The sequence below is a fragment of the Camponotus vicinus genome, unplaced genomic scaffold (assembly GCF_025532165.1).
Source record: "Camponotus vicinus isolate PSW18456_S1 unplaced genomic scaffold, iyCamVici1.0 SCAF_8, whole genome shotgun sequence".
NCBI lineage: Eukaryota > Metazoa > Arthropoda > Insecta > Hymenoptera > Formicidae > Camponotus > Camponotus vicinus.
The window spans coordinates 1,679,130-1,703,119 of record NW_028141980.1 but is presented as its reverse complement, the minus strand read 5'-3'; the positions used below and the strand labels follow the sequence as shown (position 1 = coordinate 1,703,119).

General features: G+C 38.0%; 1 protein-coding gene and 2 pseudogenes across 1 annotated transcript; 2 read left to right on the top strand and 1 right to left on the bottom strand.

The window, feature by feature from the left end:
* Nucleotides 1–23,990, top strand: part of LOC145976256 (uncharacterized) — a 66,910-nt pseudogene that overhangs the window by 37,006 nt on the left and 5,914 nt on the right.
* On the top strand, nucleotides 3,258–6,655 carry LOC145975935 (uncharacterized). Its single transcript, XM_083106703.1, has 2 exons — nucleotides 3,258–3,702; nucleotides 3,788–6,655. Exon 2 carries the CDS (start codon nucleotides 3,800–3,802, stop codon nucleotides 5,861–5,863), a length of 2,064 nt encoding a protein of 687 aa, XP_082962829.1. The 5' UTR covers nucleotides 3,258–3,702; nucleotides 3,788–3,799; the 3' UTR covers nucleotides 5,864–6,655.
* Nucleotides 17,159–19,740, bottom strand: LOC145975821 (uncharacterized; annotated as a pseudogene).

The window sequence follows — 23,990 nt, the reverse complement described above, 5'->3', positions numbered from 1 at the left end:
AGACCATGTCGGCTGCCGTGGCTTGCAAGTCTTCTTTCCAGGCTGAGCGGATGCCCAGCAAGACGGTCGGAAGGCTGTGTCCATCGATGTTGCTGCTGGCACGTGATCGCTGCCTTTAGTTGACGGTGAAGGCGTTCGACCATGCCGTTGGCTGAGGGGTGGTATGCAGTTGTCCTCAAGTGAGTCGTACCTAACAAACGATTCAACTGCTTGAAAAGGTATGACTCAAATTGTCTACCTTGATCTGTAGTTATTCTCAACGGCGTGCCAAATCGAGATATCCACCCATCGTAGAGAGCACGTGCGACGGTTGAAGCTTCTTGGTCGTGCAGGGGAACAGCTTCTGGCCAGCGAGAGTATCGGTCTACCATAGTCAGGCAGTACCGGTATCCCTCCGACGGTGGCATGATTATGATGTCTATATGTATATGTTCGAACCTGGCGGAAGGTGGTGCGAATGTGCCGACAGGTGAGGAGACATGGCGAGAGATCTTCGCGCGTTGGCACTGGACGCAGCTGCGGGCCCACTGTCTGCAATCAGATTTAACTGACGGCCATACGTAACGCTGGGTTACGAGCTTGACCGTCGCGTTGATTCCCGGGTGAGACAGCTGGTGCAGCGAGTCGAATGCGGCTTTCCTAAACTCTTTGGTAACGAAGGGCCGCGCTGTTTGCGTTGATACGTCGCAAAATACTGCAACGTCGGTGTCAGGGATGCGTACCTTCTTCATTAGGAGGGGAGAGTCTTCCTCTAGGTATCGCTGGAGCTCTTCATCTTCATGTTGGGCTGCTGCCAAGGCTTCGAAATCGAGCGTGCGCTCAACTTCCTCTACGCGCGACAGAGCGTCTGCTACCACGTTGTCCTCCCCGGAAACGTGGCGGATATCGGTGGTGAACTGTCCGATGAAGTCCAGATGTCTGAATTGGCGAGGTGAACATTGAGCCGTTCTCGTGTGAAAGGCATAGACGAGAGGTCCGTGTAGTTTGTGGTCCGTGTAGACTGTGAACGACCGTCCCTCCACGGAATGCCTAAAGTGCTTGATTGCCAGATAGATAGCAAGTAACTCACGATCGTAGGCTCCGTATTTTGCTTCCGCAGGACTTAGTTTTTTGGAAAAGAATTCAAGGGGTTGCCAGGCGTCTCCGACCCATTGCTGGAGTGCTGCTCCGACTGCATAGTCTGACGCGTCGCTGAAGATCGCGAGTGACGCACTGGGCTCGGGATGAGCCAGCAAGGTTGCTTGGGCTAAGCATTCCTTGCTTGATTCAAATGCTTCTATAGCTGTTGACGTCCAGTTTACTGGCGCCTTCCCTCTTAAATTGCCTTGCAACAGGTCGGTGCTTGAGTCTCTGCAGCCTTGGGTAAGAATCTTCTATAAAAATTCAGCATACCCAAGAACTGGCGTAATCTCTTCACGGTGTCAGGGCGTGGATAGGCCCGTATGGCGTCGACCTTTTCCGGTAGCGGACGAGTTCCTGCGCCGGAAACGAGGTAGCCGAGAAATTTAACCTCGGGCTGTCCAAACACGCACTTTGCTGGGTTGATGATGACACCATACTTCCTCAGCCGCTCAAACAGAATTGTCAGGTGTCTCAGATGCTCTTCCTCTGATGTTGACGCAATGAGGATGTCGTCGATATATGCATAGCAGAACTCTAGACCTTGCAGCACTTTGTCGATAAAGCGCTGGAAGGTCTGCGCTGCATTACGCAAACCGAAGGTCATGAATTCGAACTCGAAGAGTCCGAAAGGCGTTGTAATGGCTGTCTTCGGAATGTGCTCCTCCGCGACTGGGATCTGATTGAAAGCTCGCACCAGATCGATGGTGGAAAAGATGTTTTTCCCACGAAGTGACTGGGAGAAATCCTGGATATGTCTCACTGGATATCGGTCCGAACAGGTTCTCGCGTTAAGGGCGCGATAATCTCCGCAAGGCCGCCAGTCATCTCCCTTCTTCGGCACCATGTGCAAGGGCGATGCCCAAGAGCTCTGCGACGGGCGAGCGATTCCCAAACGCAACATGGTCTCGAATTCCTTCTTTGCCGCCTCCAACTTTTCCGTTGAAAGGCGGCGTGGCTTCTGTGCGACGGGTGGCCCTGGTGTGGTAATGATGTAGTGCCTCGTCGAGTGACTCACTGCCTTGGGGGCTCCGTCCGGTCGTGTCACCTCTGGGAATTGATGGAGGAATTCATGGTACCGTGATGAGCCTGAAATAGTCCTAATACTCGGAATGTCGCACTCAATCACCTTTCCACGAGAGGTGAGTTGAGTGGACACGTCCAACAGCCGCTGGTTTCTCATGTCCACCAAGAGCCCATAGTGCACGAGAAAGTCCGCGCCGATGATCGGCTTGGACACAGCGGCAACGACGAACCTCCAGGTGAATTGTCGCCGCAGTCCAAAGTCCAGTGGCAGCGTTATCGTTCCGAACGTAGCGATGGTTGTACCGTTCGCCGCAGAGAGCTCGTAGCTCGATTTTGCACGGGGTCCCGGCAGCAGCGAACGCGGAAACACACACACATCGGCTCCGGTGTCAATTAAAAAATGTCTCTTCGTCGATCGGTCACTGACAAAGAGGCGGCGCGATGTCGCGGGGCTGATGTCGTCGGCCGCCATTAGCGACTGCCTTGCTCGTTTCCCGAAGAACTAGTATCGTATCTGCACGGTTTCTCGCAATTTCTTGCCTGCTCGCCATATTGCCAGTGGTACCAGCATGTATCGCTAGCTGCACTAGGACGGCGGCTCCGCGATCGCGAACGCGAGCGCGGCCGGGAGCGCGAGCGCGACCTTCCGTAGGTTTCGCAGGTTCCGCCAGTAGGTTGGCGCTGCCCTTGGGTATTAATTTCGATCGCTGCGAGTTTCTGCACCGCCTCAATCATTACGCGAGTCAAGCCATCATACTGAACTTGGGCAGGCGGAGGTGGCGGTGGTGTGGTGGCTGTCGTCTCAGCGATGATCCCTGCCGGGCCATATAAGTCCGCGATCGAATCCGCGATTTCGGCTCTCTTCTCGAGCGTGAGGTCACGATGCGCCGCGAGGAGTGCTTGGACATTTCTAGGCAGGCGGCTCAGCCAAAGCGTCTGCAGGATGTCCTCTGGAAACTCCGTTCCGGCGAGGCCGCGAAGATGTCGGAGAAACTGCGACGGCTTGCGGTCTCCGAGAGGCTCGTTCTCTAACAGGCGACGCGTGTTTTGCTCGCGCGATGAGCCAAGGCGCTTGATTAACTCGGTCTAGTGGTTCCAATATCGGTTTTATCGAAACCGCAATACCGGTAATACCGACAAATCTAAAACCGAAAAAGTACCGGTGTTGAATACCGATATTACCGAAAATCGGTATTTTTTGTCGCGCCGTCGCACGTCGCGCTTCGCGTGGCGCGCCTGCAGTTAACAATTGAAAAGCGCTATTTGCTATTTGTAAATAACGTTTGCTCATTGCTCTTGTTTATAATCTTGTTATATGTTTATAACAAGAGGCTCCCATTTGTGTCTTGTGCTTGTGTTTTGTATAACCAGGGAATCAGGCAATTATATAAATGCAGTTTGTACTTTGCAGTATTACCAGATAATTCTAAATTCTAATGATCACAATTAACATCAAAATAATTAGTACCACTAACCATAACATAACCACAAACCACATATATTTAATATATATCATATACTTAATAAATATTAAGTTTTTTAAAACGAAGTTAGAAGGTATGTATGTACTATGTACTTACTTAATTATTAGACTATTTATGATAAATAAAATATATATTAATTTTATTATTCCAAATTCCAGTCCCCAATCCCCATGATGCAAGAACAAGAATTTGAAAAATTTAACAGAAATGCCAATAACAAAGATTCCGTTTGGTTTTACTTTTTACGTGGGAAAAAGAACAAAAATGAATGCAAGTGTACGACTTGTGGCAAAATAATCCATTGTGCGGGAGGAAGCACTAGTGGTATGCACACGCATCTGAAGGCAATTCATAATATAAGTTTGCTAAAAAGAAGTACATCATCAAATGAGAGTTCGGCTTCAATATCGTCATCGTCATGTAGTTCCAGCAGTTCTTATACATTATCCAAAAAATTAAACAAAAGTGGATTGATAACTCAATATTTTCCAACAGACAATAATTTACCTGCAGTATTGGCACGTTTAACTAGTCGAGATGGTTTGTCCTTTCGAATAATATGTACATCTTTAGATATAAGACTAGGATTAACAGCTAGAGGATTTTCCGATATTCCTAAATCGGTAAGCGGTATTTCGAATATTGTTAAAAATTATGGTAATAAAGTTAAAGAACAACTTAAAATAGAAATTAAGAAATTAAAACTAGATGGTCAAAAATTTAGTTTGACTTTCGATGAATGGACTTCAATTAAAAATAGAAGATATTTAAACTTGAATGTGCACGCAACAGATAAAATGTTTTGGAATCTTGGTTTATGTCGTGTAAATGGGACAATGCCAGCTGAAAAGTGTGTGGATATTATTGATGCTAAATTGAAAATTTATAATATATGTTTGGATTATGATATCGTTGCCATTACAACAGACGGCGCATCCGTAATGAAGAAAGTAGGAAAAATAATTAATGCTGATCAACAACTTTGTTTGGCACATGGTATTCAACTAGCTATATTAGAAGTATTATATAATAAACATAAACAAGTAAAACAGATATATGTTGACGATGACGATGACGATATAGAGGAAGAGAGTGAAAGTGAACGCGAAATGTCAGACTTAAAAGATATTGATGAAAATGATGAAGTTGATTCTGAAAACGAAAACGATGCATATTTAGGTTTGCATATTCATAATAAAGAAATAAATGATGAGATACATTTAAATGAGATTATAAAGTCGTTAATTGAGAAAATTAGGAAAGTAGTAAGAATATTCCGTCGATCTCCGACTAGAAATGACGATTTTCTACAAAAGCATGTCAAAGCTGAACTAGGCAAAGAATTAAAGCTAATTTTAGATTGTAAAACTAGGTGGAATAGTCTTCTGCTCATGCTAGAACGGTTTTATCAATTAAAAAGTTGCGTACAGAAAGCTTTAATTGATGTTAAAATTGAAATCTCTTTTACAAAAGAAGAATTAGATATAGTTTCTTCTATTATAGCGGCTTTGGCTCCTGTCAAACTTGCTGTCGAAGCATTGTGTTCTCGAGAAATTGATTTATATCAAGCAGATATCACATTAGAGTTTATGCTTGATGAGTTATCCAAACAAGAAAATTTTCTTAGCAAAAAACTTAAAACAGCTTTATTAAATCGGATATCAGAACGACGTTACAAGCATTCAGATTTATTTAACTTTCTGCAAGAACGTAACATACAAGAAAGGGAACACGAAAATTACGGCATCTTTAATCAGACATCTAAATCAAGTTTTATAACTCAAATTGTTAGCCTAATTGAAAGATTAAATTTTAATGATGCTACAGAAGTTACTGAAAGTGAAAATATAGATAGTGAGGAAGCAGATGACGTCGACATTGAAATACCTGATGACAGTACAAATTCACAATTGACATTGACTCTAAAAGAAAAACTTAAACAAAGGGTACTAGAAAGAACAAAACAAGTTATAAAAGTTAAGAATAAATCAATAAACGAAATTAGGAAAATAATCAGAGCTGAAATGAATTATTATATCGAAGAAGGAATAAAGGGCAAATATTTAAACCGTGTTTACAACTACTTAAAAACTGTAAGACCAACTAGTGTGGAGGCAGAACGAGCTTTCTCTGCCTCTGCATTGTTATTAACAAAAATTCGTTCAAGCCTTTCCGATGAAAGCATTGATAATTTAACGTTTTTAAGATCTTATTTTATTAACAAAAATGAGTAATAGTTTTCTGCTATCCTCCTACCTCCTATATTATAAATACTGTTATCTGTTACTGTTAATGTAATATGTAATTTACGTTACGTGAAGAATTTTTTTTGTATAAATATAAGCAAAGTCTCCTATATTATAAATACTGTTACTGTTCATAACGTAATTCACGTTACGTAAAGAATTTTTTTATATAAATATAAGCACAATATTACTTATTAATGTTATCAAGACAATCCTTATCCTTATTAATAAATTAAAATTATAAAACAACATATCTATCTTTTAATTAAAAATTCTTTTGAGTTTTATCTACCTAACTACCTAATACATTTAAATTTATTAAATTGTTCAAACTTCAAACGCTAGTAGATAAATAAAGGGTTGCAATTGAACGACCAATTCTAGCTTTTAGCACAAGTTTTATTATTTATTCAAAAAACGACGCGTTTCGACTTCGACCATCTGGTTGTGATCCATTCCTTGACGAAATTTCATACCGATATGACTGTTTCTCTTTTAATACCAAATTTTGTACGTAACATGATTGATATTATACGCTTACAATTGTGATTGGGAGAATAGTTAAATCACCAAAGACTGTATAAGGACCACAACCACAACCAAATGGTCGGAAGTCGAAACGTCGTTTTTTGAATAAATAATAAAACTTGTATTAGAATTGGTCGTTCAATTGCAACCCCTAATATATTTAATTATTTAGAAAAAAAATCTCAATACCGAAAAATATCGGTATTACCGGTCTTGCAGAGATTTCAGTACCGAAATACCGGTATTAAAATTTCGTCCGGTATTGGAACCACTAACTCGGTCTTTAAAAGCTCGTATGATCGTTCTCCTCTAGGCCGGTTAAGTATATCGTGGACCTCCAGAGCGTACCTTTGATCGAGGGCGGTGAGGACGTGGCCATATTTGGTGTTGTCCTGAGTTATTCCCGCAGCATCGAAACCGCCCTCCAGCATCAGGAACCACAACTCCGGATCCGTAGGTATAAAGTGGCACTTTAATTGATACTCGATCGACTGATGATGCACCCGGAGGGTCCTCCGTTTCGCGGTTAACGACACTACTGCCATTGTTGTACGCCATACCGATGATCTCGAGGAAAAGAGAAAATAATAAAAAAAAAACGAATAATAATCGGAGCGTCAAGCACTATGACGCACTACACAGATCACTCACGATTCGCGAAAGATCACGTCGGGGTCACCAATTTGTGGGTGATCTCGGGATATAAGAAATTAACGTTTTTCAGTTATATAGCTCCGAATTTATTTTAATCTATAATTTTGAGCGTCTTGTATACTAGTGTGAAGTCTCGTGTGTACTGTGTGTAGGCGCGATGTGAACTCTCGAAAAGCGGGATACAGAATGAATCCTGGAAAACCAGGATTCAGCATGCATGATCCGGGAGAAAGTTTTTATAATCGGAAGGATTCTCGGAGTAACCGTTGTGTAGGAAAAGCCGTGTGCTTGCCATATGTTAATCGGCGATAAAGGATCGATGGAAGGCTGAGTAACATGCAAGGGTTGTAAAATTTTACAAAAGTGAAAGCGGATGTCGGATGCATGCATGCCGGGATTAGAATTTATATAGTATACGTGAGTAAATATGTACGTGTGTGTGTAACAAGGGCGGAGTAGGAGACAATCGTTCCTACAATTCTATATTAGTTGTTTCATCAAGTAACTTCAATTGACGAATGTTGTGTTTCTTAATTAACTGCAGAGATTTGTTCATTTTTTAAAGATATGTTTAACAATAATAATAATAAGAGGAATGATCTGTAATATTATACAATTATGTTATATTTAAATGTAAAAAGCAATAATTTATGAAAAAGAGAGAAAGAGAAGTAAAGGTTAGAACAGATTTGTTCTACTGTATTCAATTATGATTACATTAATTATAATAACTAGCGTATACAGGGTGAGCCATTTTAATTAACGCACGCAATTATTTCGGAAACAAAGCATTTTAGAGAAAAATGTTTCAGACAAAAGTTGTTTGGTTTCGAGGGGGCCATAAAATGGTATCATTGGTTTGACCTTGAAGAGTTATTTGAAGGTCACATGAAGGTCACCTTCAATTTCTTAAATGGAACCTACTATTTGTCATTACATATTCTTGTAGCTTATCTCAATAGCTTTCCAAAATACTATAATTAAGTACCTTTTCGTTAAGTACTTTTTGAGTTATGAGGCTTGAAATAATTTCTTAATTTTACATAAACCGTAAAATATCTTGTAAAATATTCATTTTTCGATTATCTTACCTTAATACTTTTACGTACAAAATAATGAGAGGAATCAACTGGTGTAAAAAAAAACACATAGTTGTTTTGAAGAAAAAATATGTAATTGTTAATTGCAAATTACATATTTTTTCTTCGGAACAACTATGTTTTTTTTTACACCAATTGATTCCTCTCATTATTTTGTACATAAAAGTATTAAGGTAAGATAATCGAAAAATGAATATTTTATTAGATATTTTATGATTTATATAAAATTAAGAAATTATTTCAAGCCTCATAACTCGAAAAGTACTCAATGAAGAAATACTTTATTATAGTGTTTTGGAAAGCTCTCGAGATAAGCTACAAGAGTAAGTAATAAAAAATAGGTCCCATTTAAAAAATTCTAGGTGACCTTGCTCTGACCTTGGCGACGCCACCCAAGGTTAAATTCATAGCGCCAGTAAATAGATCTTTTGAAACCCTACAACTTCGGTTCGAAACATTTTTCTCAGAAACGTTTCGTTTTCGAGATATTTGACCATTTCCAGACTTTTCTAACACCCTGTATATACAGGGTGTTCGGAAATTCATCCGCCAAATTTTCAGAGATTGTCGGAGGCACCATAAGAATCATTTTTTGCAAATGAACCTGGGGTCGGAAACGTGTCATTACATCACTACGACATACGGAGTGTTCGAAAGAGTCGGGACCTCGAAATATCACAAAAAATAGAAGTTTTACAAAAAATTGTTTCAAACAAAAGTTGTAGGGTGTAAAAAGGTCTATTTACTGGCGCCATGTGTTTGACCTTGGATGGCGTCGCCAAGGTCGCGACAAGGCCACCTTGAATTTTTGAAATGGAACCCTCCACTTTTTATTGCATATTCTTGTAGCACATAATTGTTTAAAAAAAATGTAATTTGCAATTAACACATTTTTTTTTTCGAAACAATTATGTGTTTTCGGTAATTATGCATAAAAGGGGTCCACTTTCACACAAATGTGTCATTGACATATGTTGTCAAGGTCATATCTCTAATTAATATTCTGAAGGTTTTAGCCGGCGATCGTTGTTTATTAAAAAGTTATTAACAAAAGAATTTCACAATTTTAATGCTTTTTATCTCCGAAAATATTGATTTGAGAAAAAAAACTTTAAGCAAAAAATAAAGCCGCTGAAAAACTCTACAAAAAAAGTTACATGCATTTTCTTCATAAACCTACTATTTTAGCTGTTATATGAAAAAATAATAATTTTAAATACATTTAATACAATTTAAATTTATATAGAATTTAATACAATTTAATACAATTAAAAAATATCACAAATGTATGTGTATACACACACACACACACACACACACACACACACACACACACACACACACACACGGGGGGGGGGTGCAAGGGGGCCTTCGGCCCCCCCTCCCGCAACCATCCCGCCGGTAGGCAAGATGGACCTCGCTTTACAACTTACAGCATATATCCATTGTGATTGAACTCTTCGCAATGCGTCCCCTACCGGCGGGGTGGTTGCGGGAGGGGGGCCGAAGGCCCCCTTGCACCCCCCCGCGCGCGCGCGTTTCCATTATATATACCATTGCTTATGATTCCATTTAAACACAGACAACACGCACATACATCAATAATAAAAAGTATATAAGTGAATGCGTTTTACAAATATAAGATATTTTTCGGACACTATGTACATGTAAGAAGTCAGTCAACCCATGTGAACCGCGTTTCATCTAGCAAAGTGCATGCGTGGACACAGTGTGTTCCGCCCCCCTACGGGGCTCCACTTTCAAAAGATATAACCTAACCCAAACCTATTTCTGATTTAAATTAAATGTTAGTTTTAAGTCAAAAATAGGTTTGGATTAGGTTATATCTTTCGAAAGTGGAGCCCCCGCAGGGGGACGGAACACACTGTGTCCACGCATATACTTTGTTAGATGAAACGCATTGGTCAATAATATATGTTCATTAGCAAGTACATTGATTATAATAGAAATGTACAATAACTTAACTGTTATATAAAAAAATAATTATTTTAAATACATTTAATACAATTAAAAAATGTCACAAATGTATGTGTACACACACACACACACGCGGGGGGATGCAAGGGGGGCCTTCGGCCCCCCTCCCGCAACCACCCCGCCGGTAGGGGACGCATTGCGAAGAGTTCAATCACAATGGATATATGCTGTAAGTTGTAAAGCGAGGCCCACCTTGCCTACCGGCGGGGTGGTTGCGGGAGGGGTGGCCGAAGGTCCTGCTTGCACCCCCCGCGCGCGCGCGCGCGCGTGTGTGTGTGTGTACACATACATTTGTGATATTTTTTAATTGTATTAAATTGTATTAAATTCTATATAAATTTAAATTGTTTACCTTTTTTTTATTTACCCTTTTTTGTGTTTTTCTTCGACTTGCGAGTTCGACCGCTATTTTTAAGTTGTATATTCGTGTTCAAGAGGTAAAAATACGTAGAAATTGAGTATTCTTACCCATTATTTCATATAAGTAGGTTTTCCGAAGGTTTACCTTATTTTTGTATTTTTGTATTTTTGTATTTTTTATTTTTATCCTTTTTCAGCCTATATCTCCAAAACTATTTGAGTTCGACCCTTATATATATACGAAATTACTCGGGAAAATCTTCCCTATAACATATTTAAAAATAAAGCAAATCGGTGAACAAATAAAGTAGAATCTTTATGTCAATATTTCTCACATTTATTTGTTAATAACTTTTGAATAAAGAACGACCGCCGGCTAAAACCTTCAGAATGTTAATCAGGGATCTTCACAACATACGTCAATAACACATTTGTGCGAAGGTGGGCCCTTTTTATGCATAATTACCGTGTTTTCTTTACACCAGTTGATTTCTCTCATTATTTTGTACATAAAAGTATTAAGGTAAGATAATCGAAAAATGAATATTTACAAGCACTAGCGGATCCTGGGGGGGGGGGGGGGGGGTTAGAGTTAAAACCCCCCCTTGCAAATTAAAAGAAATTAATTTTGCTGACTCCGCTTAAAATATATACGTAAAGAAAAATAAACGTTAAAGCAGGGCTGTCGACACGGGCGCCCGTGACTCAAGGTCTCAGGGGTCCGTTCTCCCACTCTGCGGCCTCTGCGCGCTTGCGTACTCCGATCGACTCTGTACATGCCTCCCATCCCTACTATACTCTAGCGCGTCAGCGAAAAGAAGATCGTGGAAAGGGAAGCGAAGCGACGCAAGTTGTAATAGGTCCGACGTCCGACAGCGTTAAAGGCTTCATAAAAAATCCATTCATTTTCAAACAAAAAAAAATTTTTTTTTTAGGTCTTTAAAATTTATTTTCCAGCATATTCGTTTACGATATTAAAGCTTTTTAAATATTATATATAACTCACTTTTCTTCATATTCTAGACAGCCGATTGGCTAAGTCGTGTAAACAAAAATGAAACGAAATGCGACAATCGTCGATTTTTTCAAAAAAAAGTCGAAACAAAATGAAAGTTTAGCTTCAGTCCTCTTCATCTTCAATTTCTAATTTACCTTCTCCCTCTCCGTCAACTTCAATTTCCTGTTTACCTTCTCCCTTTCCATCAACTTCAACTTCCTTTTTGCCTTCCCCTTCTCCATCAACTTCAATCTCTGTTCCTGTTTCGGCATCTTTTGAAGAGAACGATATAGCTGTATTTCTTGGCAAAAAACTGGATATATTTCAAAAGGTGGACGCTTTGAGCAATGTTTATGCACCTAATCAAGATTTTATTTTCCCAAAAAATCCACAGTTGCGTAATTTAAGATTTCAATACTCATGGCTTCATAAATTTAAATGGCTTTCTTACTCTAAGGCAAAAGATGCAGCATTTTGCAAATATTGTGTAATTTTTGGGCCAGAATCTGCTGGAAAAGGAAGTCAAGATCTGAAGCAATTGGTGAAAGAACCTTTTCGCAATTGGAAAAAAAGTCTTGAGATTTTTAAGTATCATCAAAATTTACAGTATCATCAGAAATCCTTGCTTGATTCTGAATCTGCTTCTCTCATTGTCAAAAAAAAAACAAGAAACGGTATCCGTTCAAATTAATAAACAAAGAAAAGGAGAAATAGAAAGAAATTGAAAATATTTAAAACCGATAATAGAGACAATTCTACTATGTGGACGACAGGGTTTATCTTTAAGAGGTCATCGAGATGACGGTAGAATTGATCCACAGACAGATCTGGAACAAAATGACGGAAATTTTAGAGCACTCTTAAGATTTAAGATTAGAGATGATAAAGAGTTGTGTCACTTATTTCAGACCCAAAACAAAACTATTTTATATACTTAAAATAATTGAATAAAATAATTGAAATCTGCAATTCACTTATTTTGAAAAAGTTGATTTCGAAAATAAAAGATAGCGGGTTTTTTTCGATTTTAATGGATGAAACTACGGATATAGCGACGCAAGAACAAATGTTTTTATGCATTCGAATATTTAATAATCAAATGATGCATATTGAAGAACTTTTTTTACAATTCTACACTATTCACGACTTAACGGGAGGAGGGTTAGCCAATAGCCTTTTGAAAGCCGTGACGGAATTAGGGCTTGATCCAATGAAAATTCGAGGACAGGGATACAACGGAGCTGCTTCCATGAATGGAAATTTTAATGGAGTTAAAACGCATATTTTAAACAAATATCCTTTGGCAAAATACGTGCATTGCACAGCACATGTTCTAAATTTAGCAATTTCCGATTCTTGTAAAATGAAAGAAATTAAACATTGCATGGGAATTATTAGCAAAATATGCTCCTTTTTTAATTCTTCGAAACGAAACTCGCTATTACAAGAGCAAATCAAAGCTGATTTAAGCCGAGAATCTACACATTTTAATTTGAAACAACTGTGTGCAACAAGATGGTCAGAAAGGCACGATTCGATCTTTATTTTTTTGGAGGTTTTTGATTACATATTGATCACGTTGGAAAAAATAAGTTCTACTTGGAACTGTTCTGAGACATCTTCTACCGCATTTTGCTTGTTAACATCTGTAAAAAGCATAGAATTTATAATAACTCTTCTAACAGTTAATCGAGTTTTTAATTTTTCAATCTTTGTAAATATTTACAAAGTCCTAAAATCAATTTATGCGAGGCGATTTCGTATGCGAAAATTGTAACTCAAAGAGTTAGCGAAATTCGAAAAAATGCCGACGTTGAATTCAAAACTTTATATGAAAAAGCTAATGCATATGCAGAGAAATATGAAATTGAAATAAAATCTCCCAGACTTGTCCACAAATCAACTAATCCGATAATCTATTACAGATCGAATATATTTATAAAGGGCCTAGGGGGATAAGCATGTAAAAGTTGCCCCCGCCCGTATCAAGTCGAGATTGGCATCATAGATTGGCATCTATGTGTCTAAAAAATCCTGTAAATATCAACCTTAAAATTGCATTTTTGTAGGAGTTATGGAGAGGGAAAGCAAAATCAAAAAAGTGATTTTTCTCGAAAACGACTGAACCGATTTTGATGAAAAAAATATATGTTATGAACATCAACAAGACTATTTTAAGAATAAATTTAAAAAAATTTCTGACCAAAAATACGAGTAAAAACAATTTTTGAATTTTTCAAAACTTTTTTTGAGGTTATGTTTTAGAGATACACCTCCAATTTTTTTTTTTTTTAAATCTTAAAATGTCTGCTTTAACATCTATTTTTTCCAAATTTTTCGTAGAGGTACTTCATGGCGAAAAATGATGAAAATCATGCATGCGGCGCGGTACCACGCTTTCACAGCACACTCTCGCTCCAGGCGCGTATATCGAATGTTCTAGTCTGGTTAGTATGCTGGATTCTTGAATTATTTTACGACAAAGTTAGTAGAAATGACAGAAAGAGATTTGAAAATCTTATTCACCGGTTCATACCAACTCGGTCAAGCCATATCATATTTGGCAGAAATGGTTGACAAAGATGGTAAACTAAAAATTGAGTATGTTAAAGATCAGTCAAATGTACTCAAATTGAAAGTTCCATCTCGTCATATTTCTCGAACAGCATATCGATGCTTCTTAAGATACCTAACAGTGTTGGTGTTTCTGGTTTGACACATTACACATGTGAATGTGCCAATGGCAAACGGTCTGTTGGTTGTTGCTTCCATATTGCTGCAGTGGTGTATTATTTATCTCATGCTAGGTATTTATCAAAAATTTTCAAACCGGCCGAAATACTCAGCGAAGTATTCAAGAAAAACAATTACATTCCAGTAATTGAGAGTGATAGTGATGAAGATTAAAAAAATAATAATCTCAACTCCTATAAAAAGTACCCGGTTTTCTGAGAGGCGAGGGGACTCAGACTAAAAAAGCACCCCGATTTGTGAGAGGCGAGGGGACTCACACTCACAAAGCACTCCGATAAGGAGTTCAAAACCGTACTGCATCCTTTTCATAGTGAATTCTGGACACTTATTTTTATAGACTAACTTCAGATCTGACGAACTGACGATCCTTATTTAAATACTTTATATACATAAAATGTTAACATTCTTTTTAACCGTTTTTCACGAAATAGATTTTCAATTATTTCATCTGATCTGATGAATCACGTAGGTATCGTTACAGAAATCATAATTTCACTAAAACTTAACTTTTTCGAAAGGCGCTTAAAATAAACGTACAAGTAAAAATAAAATCTAAATTTTTACTAACTTTGTCGTAAAATAATTCAAGAATCCAGCATACTAACCAGACTAGAACATTCGATATACGCGCCTGGAGCGAGAGTGTTCTGTGAAAGCGTGGTACCGCGCCGCATGCATGATTTTCATCATTTTTCGCCATGAAGTACCTCTACGAAAAATTTGGAAAAAATAGATGTTAAAGCAGACATTTTAAGATTAAAAAAAAAAAAAAAAATTGGAGGTGTATCTCTAAAACATAACCTCAAAAAAAGTTTTGAAAAATTCAAAAATTGTTTTTACTCGTATTTTTGGTCAGAAATTTTTTTTAATTTATTCTTAAAATAGTCTTGTTGATGTTCATAACATATATTTTTTTCATCAAAATCGGTTCAGTCGTTTTCGAGAAAAATCACTTTTTTGATTTTGCTTTCCCTCTCCATAACTCCTACAAAAATGCAATTTTAAGGTTGATATTTACAGGATTTTTTAGACACATAGATGCCAATCTATGATGCCAATCTCGACTTGATACGGGCGGGGGCAACTTTTACATGCTTATCCCCCTAGGCCCTTTTCTCAACCATTTTATTATGCAAATGAACGAAAGGTTTCTCAGTCATGAAGAGCTTTTATCCAGTTTTCAATTTCTATTAGAACCTTCGCCTTTAGACCAACATAATTTGCATCTTTTGGAAAATATTCTTAAAACGTATGAAACTGATTTGCAATGCAACATAGAACGATTAATGAATGAATATGAAATTTGACAGAAAAGAGTGGAAATGTTAAAACGTCCGTTAAAAAATGTAGAAGATGCCTTAAATAATTGTAATCCGATTATTTGCGAAAATATTTATATTATCGATGTCAGGATCCGCTAGTGTTTACAAGATATTTTACGGTTTATGTAAAATTAAGAAATTATTTCAATCCTCAGAACTCGGAAAGTACTTAATGAAAATTAACTTAATTATAGTGTTTTGGAAAGCTCTCGAGATGAGCTACAAGAATATGCAAAAGCATATAGAGTGTCCCGTTTAAAAAGTTGGAGGTGACGTTCACGTGACCTTCAGGTGACTCCTCAAGGTCAAACTAATGGCCATCTTATGTCCCCCTCGAAACCATACAACTTTTGTCTGAAACATTTTTTCGTATCTTTTAGACTTTACGAGATATTTCGATGGCAAAGTTAAAATGGAACACCCTGTATATATATATATATATATATACCATGACAAAAAACTGCTTGCAGTCGCCGAGTAATTATCGTCGCATTGTCGCGTCGTCGCGTCGTGTAGTAACGTGTCCGCGCGTGTTTCTTTCATCGAGTGATTTTTAATCGCCAACAGTTATTATTCGACAGTGATTAATAATGATTAGTGATAGAGTCATTAGTAAATTTCTCGTCTCATCGAATGAGTAAATAAATGTGATTACGTTAAAGTTTATAAAAGAATACAGTTCATGAAAGAAGAAAAACTTTCAGTTAATAATTTAGTGTGGATTTCTTGTCTTTTGCAACGTGATATCTACGTTAAATTTGAGAACGTACGATCTATCGGAAAATTCATTTCTCCTTCAAGCAATTACAGCAATGCATCAAAAGTCATCGAACAAGGTAATAATAACTATTATTTGACGTTATGTGAAAACAGATCTCGGGAAGTCAGAGGGACAGTGTGTCAAAGGAAATTCGTGAAAAGAGAGGGGTTTTTAGTGGGTAGGGAGTACCGAGTTGGTAATTCGACTTGGTACTCGAGTCCCACATAACTCACTGGATCGACCGGTGGGTATGCATAAAATGCATTTTCCCCTCTCTCGTAAAAAAAAAAAAAAAAAATTACAAGTGAGTGAGCAAATGAGAGAGAGAGAGAGAGAGAGAGAGAGAGAGAGAGAGAGAGAGAGAGAGACAGACAGACAGACAGACAGACAGACAGACAGACAGACAGAGAGAGAATGTATGTGTTCGCATGTGTGTCTGTATGTGTATAGCGACCAGCTGATCGCAGCAGGCGCCCCGCGTAAGCACCCGCGTTTGACGGTGAATCGCGCCACCCTTGCCTGCCTCTTGTATTCGACCCGTCATACGTTAACTACTTCCTTTAATAATTCAAAAACTAAGCTTCGGACGAAATTTTGCCGAAGGAAAAATCGTCTTAGAATTCGATCAAGATTATATTTTTGCAAAAGCATAAAGTTATTTAGAATCATCCTGTATATATATATATATATATATATATATATATATATATATATATATGCTGTATAAAGTCCAAAATGTTGAAAAGTAATGAGATCTTTTTATAGCAACATACCATAAATAGCTGAGAAGAAAATTTTGTTTTGCTAGTATTATTTTAATGAGGAATGTAATAACGGCATACAACACCAGGAAGTTTTGTCTTTCAATGGAAGTTGAACAGCTTTATTTATTATTTCTGTAATTGGCCACATATTATCAAATCCGATAAATTTTTAACGACATATCTATCCATATTTTGTGATTCGCAAGGATAGAATGGCAAAGGATTTTTCATGAAGAATTTTTTACCAATAATGACGGCTGTTTCTTCTTCGTTATAACAAATATGTTCAATAATAACAATTGTTTTATCTTTGAGATAACAACAGTTGTTAGGTTTCTTGTTCGTCAACATGAAATCGCCGAGCTGAATCATACGAAAAGCATTAGTACAATTTATTGGAAGAACTTTTGAACATTTTTTTTTCAATATAGGTGTATTACATTTGTTGCAATCATATTGAAAAGCTTTATTAGAATTTTCTGAAATTCTTCTGTATAACTGTTGTAATGGTTTGTCAGCTTTTCTCAACATTCTTTTTATTGATTGCGTGTAGTTCTCGAAAGGAAAGGCAGAAAAATTATCCAATGATCCAAACATTAGTACGTCTTCATTTATGGGAAGTAAATTATGCACATTGTAAACTATAGTATCATCGCCATACAACTGTTTAAATATTTCTACAAATCGAATCAGTATATCTCTGCTATATTGATTGTTACGAAAGCAATCCATTAGATGACACAATATTCGTATTGCACAATTTTGCAAAGCAACAGTATTGCAAATTTCTGCAATTCTGTTGCTTTCCAACGATTCAATTCATTTATAGAACGTGGTTTCCGAGCAAACTCCTTTGGTACCCATTTGAACATTGTAATTACTTTTCCGAAAACTCTGCTATTTTTCGTCCACTTAATCTTGATGTCTGATATCCACTTAGCCACAATAGCAACAATTTCTTTGTGACTCCTAGACATATTAAGTGCATGTAGTCTAAAGGGAACCGTGAAACCATTGGTAGCTGTATTGATTCGAAAGGAGATACACCTGTATGATGATCATCTTGTACTCTGTCGTTAAAATTTTGGTCAGTTCGAAGAGGAGCAGTAGAGTCTTGTCATGAATTTTGCCCAATATTGGCCGACTTTTACTGCTTTTTGAAATTGGCAGTCCATCTATATTTAAATCTATCAATACTATCAATCTATCAATACTTTATATCTATCATAACTTGATTTTTCATTAACTTGGTTCATAAACTTGGTGCGTATTAATTGTTCAATTATTGCTTTTTTTAAACCGTAATGGAAGAAACTTTCATTTCTTGCCGATATTTCTACGATACTATTTCTCGGTGTATTTAAAAGCGTTCTTGCATTCTTTGGTAGATCGTAGTAACCATGTATGCAATTTATTTAACAGTTCTGACAAAGCAGTGTGAGTAATATTATGTTTTAGTGTCCAGGAACATAACCAATTCGAAAACTCTAAAGTTTTATTAATATTTTCTTCATTCTCTTTATCTTTTGATTTTTTAACAACTGCATGATAAACATCAGAACTTGCTCCTTCTTCAACAATTACATGATGAACATCAGAATTTGCAACATCGGTAGAATATATATTCAGAGCATTATTTGAATTAGAGTTATCAGGTAGAATACACTGCCTTATAGGCACATTTATATCTGCTAACGATTCTAAACTAGCGACTCCTGTATTGATTATAGGTGTATTGACACGATGTAAAATTGATTGACGCTCATGTTTTTCATATGCTTGAAGGCGCCGATTTTTTTGCCGCGAAGATAATTCTGGGAAACTTTTTGACATCTATGAAGTTAAACATTATATGATAATATAAGTAAGGTTTATTTATTTTACTTGTTGTTTTATATGCAATCTGTCTAATAAGAGCGTAACCGGCATAACTTCAAAACTATTTATTATAAAAAAATGATGAAAATTGCACATAATTAATTAATACTACCACGCATTCATTAAATTTTAGTCACAGTTATCAATATATGCGTTACATCTTTTAAACATATTTTATATTGACGGCGTATTCTCGAGCAATTTTTAAAAAAATATACACAAAAATTCAAACAAAAATCATATGGTTTGAAAGAGGAATAGTAGCAAAATCAATTTTTAATTTTTCAAATCAATATGAAATATGAGATATCTTATAAACTATTCATTTTTTGGTATTGTACTTTAATATTTTTATGCACAGAATGTTGAGATGAATTAATTGGTGTAAAGAGAATACAGAATTGCTTCTTAAACAAAATCATGCATTTTACAATATGCAATCATGCATCTTTACATAATAAATATAACTATAGGCATGTTTCGAAATTCACTGTCAGTACTGAAAATATATAATATGTTATGGTCCACCATAACTATGTAAGTATATATAAGTATATATAAGTATGTAGGACATATATAAATAAAGCACTAGCGTCAGCAGATTGTAATATGTAAAATGCAACCTGTACGCAAAACGTAGAACACTATTGTCAGCAAATTGCGAAATAAGTAAGACGCGTATGACAAAATGTTAACGTCGACGCATTACTCCATACCTCGATACGAGGTATAAAGAGGACTCGCCGACATCGAGAGTCAGTCTCAATGATAGACAATGTGTGATTGCAACGAAACTCTGTAACCCGGACCCCGGGACCACAACAAAACTGATGGCAGCGGTGGGATCCGGCAAGCTCTCAAGGGGATCCAGTAAAATCTCAGACGAGATTGAGAAGACTCTTAGCAGGATTCAAGACCAGGAAGGTCGAAAAGGATCTCAGGAGAATCCGGGAGAAACGAATGGAACACACCGTCATTGGACTCACAACAAGCCAAGGCGCTACAGGAAGAAAACCAAGGCAACAGCCGCCACAACCAACGAGTGCAGAAACAACACCTCCCCGTTGACAACGATCCGTTACATTGACAGCAGCAGCGACTGAGCGATCCAATCATGCGAGCCGTCTTAGTACTGTAAGTTAACTTTTTTCAATGTCGGAACCGCTGAAAGGTGTAAAATTTCATAGCCCGCAATTTTGGAGCGTGCCAGCGCGATTGACAAGTAGGTTCGGTTTAGTAACGCCCGTACAGGTGGTAGAAGAAGCCGCCAACGATATTCGCAAAAGCGTACGAAGAAATTTAGAGGCAGACTACTCAGATTCATCCGAAACACAAGAGCGACCCGTTAGCGATAATTTAAATCAAAATAGGTCAGGCATTAGTCGAGTCACATTCAGGAGAAATTATTCACCTTTGTCAGTTGATAATAGTATGTTCGAGCCAAATACCGGCAGAAATATGGAAAATATTCCGCCCGAACTCGTAGATAGGGAAATCGAGCGCTTACGTACACATACCGGAAATAACACCGCCGCGCAATACGAGGACGCAGGATAACCAGTGGAAAGCACGAGCAATGCATTATTAGCCGAAGTCGTACACAGTTTCCGCGAAATGCAAGAAGAGTTAAAGCATCTACGCGAGCAAGTGCGCGATTTACAGTTTAATCAAGGAAACATAAACCCCGACAATGCGCCACTCGACGTTACGTACGGACGAACGATAAATGATGTACGTAATCAATCAGCACACTTAGGTGGTTATTTAAGGCTAAAGGAAGCTCGAGACATGATACCCGAGTTCGACGGGAACTCACAAACTAAACTTAAGGAGTTTTTATGTGCATGTTCATATGCTATAAAAAAATATTAATCCTGCCGACGAAAGAACACTGTTAGAAGCGATACTATGTACAAAGCTAAAAGGGAAGGCTATGACAGACTTCGAAACTCGAGATATAAATAACTTTGGACAACTAAAACGAGAATTAGAAACTTGTTATTTAAGCAAGAAAAGTATTACGCATCTACAAATCGAGTTTAACTCACTAAAACAAAAATCTGGCGAAAGCGCTAGGACGTACGGACTTCGCGTCGACAATCTAGCAATGGAATTATATGAATCCATGATCGAAGGTCAAGATTATGGTAGCGAACGAAGACGCATTATATTCGATACCATGCAGCAGCAAGCTCTGCAAAATTTTCAAATCGGACTCCATGATGATATTAAATTGTTAGTACGAGCACAGCATTATGCAACGCTGCAAGAAGCCATCGCAGGAGCTAGCGCCGAGGAGAAGGTCAAGGGACCAACGGAATATACCCCGCGACACAAGTCCAATCAAAATTTTGCACAATCAATACGAAATAAACCATTGCAGTGCTACAAATGTGGGAAAGTAGGACATCTGGGCCGAGAATGCCGAACAAGCAGATGCAACTCGATTTCTATTGCCCAAACCCCAAGGAAATTCTAGAGTTAACATTCTCCAAAAACATTGCACCCATTGCAAAAAATCAGGTCATGACCACAAGGAGTGCTGGTCACTAAATGGCCGACCGACAACTTCGGACCGCAACAGAAGGGACGAAGAAAAGAAACCGCGAAATAAATATAAAGGCGACGACAGAAAAAGAGATAAAACACGAAAAAAAATTCTGACACAGAAGACAGTAGCGAAGAAGAAGGTCAATCAGAAGAAGGAGGTAGGACTACTCATGCGCGCCATTATCAGGTAACACACGTCAGACATAAGCAACATAAAACAATCGGACTAGACCAAGTGAGGTTATCGATACGCGAAACTAAAGAAGGCAAGCTCAACATGCTTTACGACTCAGGAGCTACTATCTCACTTATAAAGGTAAAACACCTAAAGGGAGAAACAGTCATTCATAAAGACAGGATTACATTGGTAGGAATAACCGGGCACCAGGCACGGACGATCGGGAAAATATATGCAACAATTAATCTAGCGGACCGAAAAATAAAACATGAGATACACGTTGTTAAGGACGACTTCTCCATGGAAAGCGAGGGCCTCATAGGCCTTGATTTCATTCGCAAGCATCGAATTCTATGCGATCAGGAAAAACGCATAATTAAGATAGGAAAAAACGTACTAAAACTCCAGCCATATGATAGAATCGTGCTAAAACCGCGCAGCGAAACCATCGTGCAAGCCGCCACAAATCGGAATAAAACAGGAGTAATACGAGCGGTAGAAATAACGCCAGGGATAGTTATTGGAAGATGTCTCGTAAAACCGAAAAATAATCTTTGCCCCGTCAGCGTAATTAATACTACAGACGAAGCAGTTGAAATACGCACACCATTAGTAACCGTGGAAAAAATAAACGAAAATAACATGTACGGAATATATACAGTACAAGAAAGTCACCGAAAACATCCAACAAAATGTACTAGGCAAATTTGACAATTATTACGAACACAGCATCTTAATGCCGAAGAAAAACAAGCACTTATGAGGGTATGCACTGACTATAGCGACATATTTCATCTGGAGGAAGAACCACTGACTTGCACCGCAACAGTGGAACACGAGATAACGACTCGTGCTGACACAGCGCCGGTAAATATAAAACCATATCGTCTGCCAGAAAAACATAAGACGGAAGTAAATAGACAAGTTCAAGACATGCTGAAACATAAAATAATAAGAACAAGCACAAGCCAATGGAATGCACCCTTGTTAGTGGTACCTAAAAAGGCCGACGCATCCGGAACACCAAAGCTTAGGGTAGTTGTAGACTTTCGAAAATTAAACGAATTAACAATAGGCGACTCATTCCCACTACCCAATATAACGGATATACTGGACCAGTTGGGAAACGCCAAATATTTTTCCACCCTAGACTTAGCATCCGAATATCATCAGATACCAATGGCCGAACAGAGCAAACAAAAAACAGCATTCTCAACGCCTTACGGACATTATGAATTTAATAGAATGCCGTCGGATTGAAGAACGCCCCCGCAACATTCCAGCGACTGATGAATTCAGTACTAACTGGATTACAAGGGATCAAATATCTAGTTTACTTAGATGACATTGTCATATATGGAGCAAGCCTGGAAGACCATAACCAGCGACTTAAGGAAGTTTTTCAACGACTTCGAGAACATAATTTAAAATTATAGCCAGATAAGTGTGAATTTCTACGCAAAGAGATTATTTATCTAGGGCACATAATCTCGGAGAACGGAATATCTCCGGACCCGTCTAAATTGACTGCCGTGAAAGAATTTCCGACACCTAAAAGGGTTAAGGATATTCAATCCTTCATAGGATTAGCCGGGTATTATCGCAAGTTCATAAAAGACTTCTCGAAAATTGCTAAACCATTAACGAAACTAACAAGAAAAATGGTAAAGTTGGAATGGACAGAGGAACAGCAAATAGCATTTGATACATTAAAAGAAAAATTAATAACTACGCCAGTGTTAGCATATCCAGATTTTACACAAAAATTTATAGTAACCACGGATGCCTCCGACTATGCAATCGGAGCGGTATTGTCGCAAGGCGAAGTAGACAATGACTGACCCATTGCTTACGCCAGCAGAATTTTATCGCGAGCGGAACAAAATTACAACACGACAAAGAAGGAATTATTAGCGATCGTATAGGCCGTAAAACATTTTAGGCCATATGTATACGGTACGAAATTCAAAATCGTAACCGATCACAAGCCGCTAATATGGTTATTTAATATTAACGACTCCGGATCTAGATTAATCCGATGGAGACTGAAATTAGAGGAATACGACTACGAGGTAGTACACAAAGCAGGCAGAGCTAATGCCAACGCCGACGCATTAAGCCGTAATGCAATACGAGAGAAACACGATACCACCGAAGAACGAGAAGTCCTCGTGATAGAAGAAGAACAAAATTTGAAAAGCGAAAAACATACACGGAGGAAGAAAAGAAACAAATACTATACGAATATCACGCACCCACAGGAGGACATCAG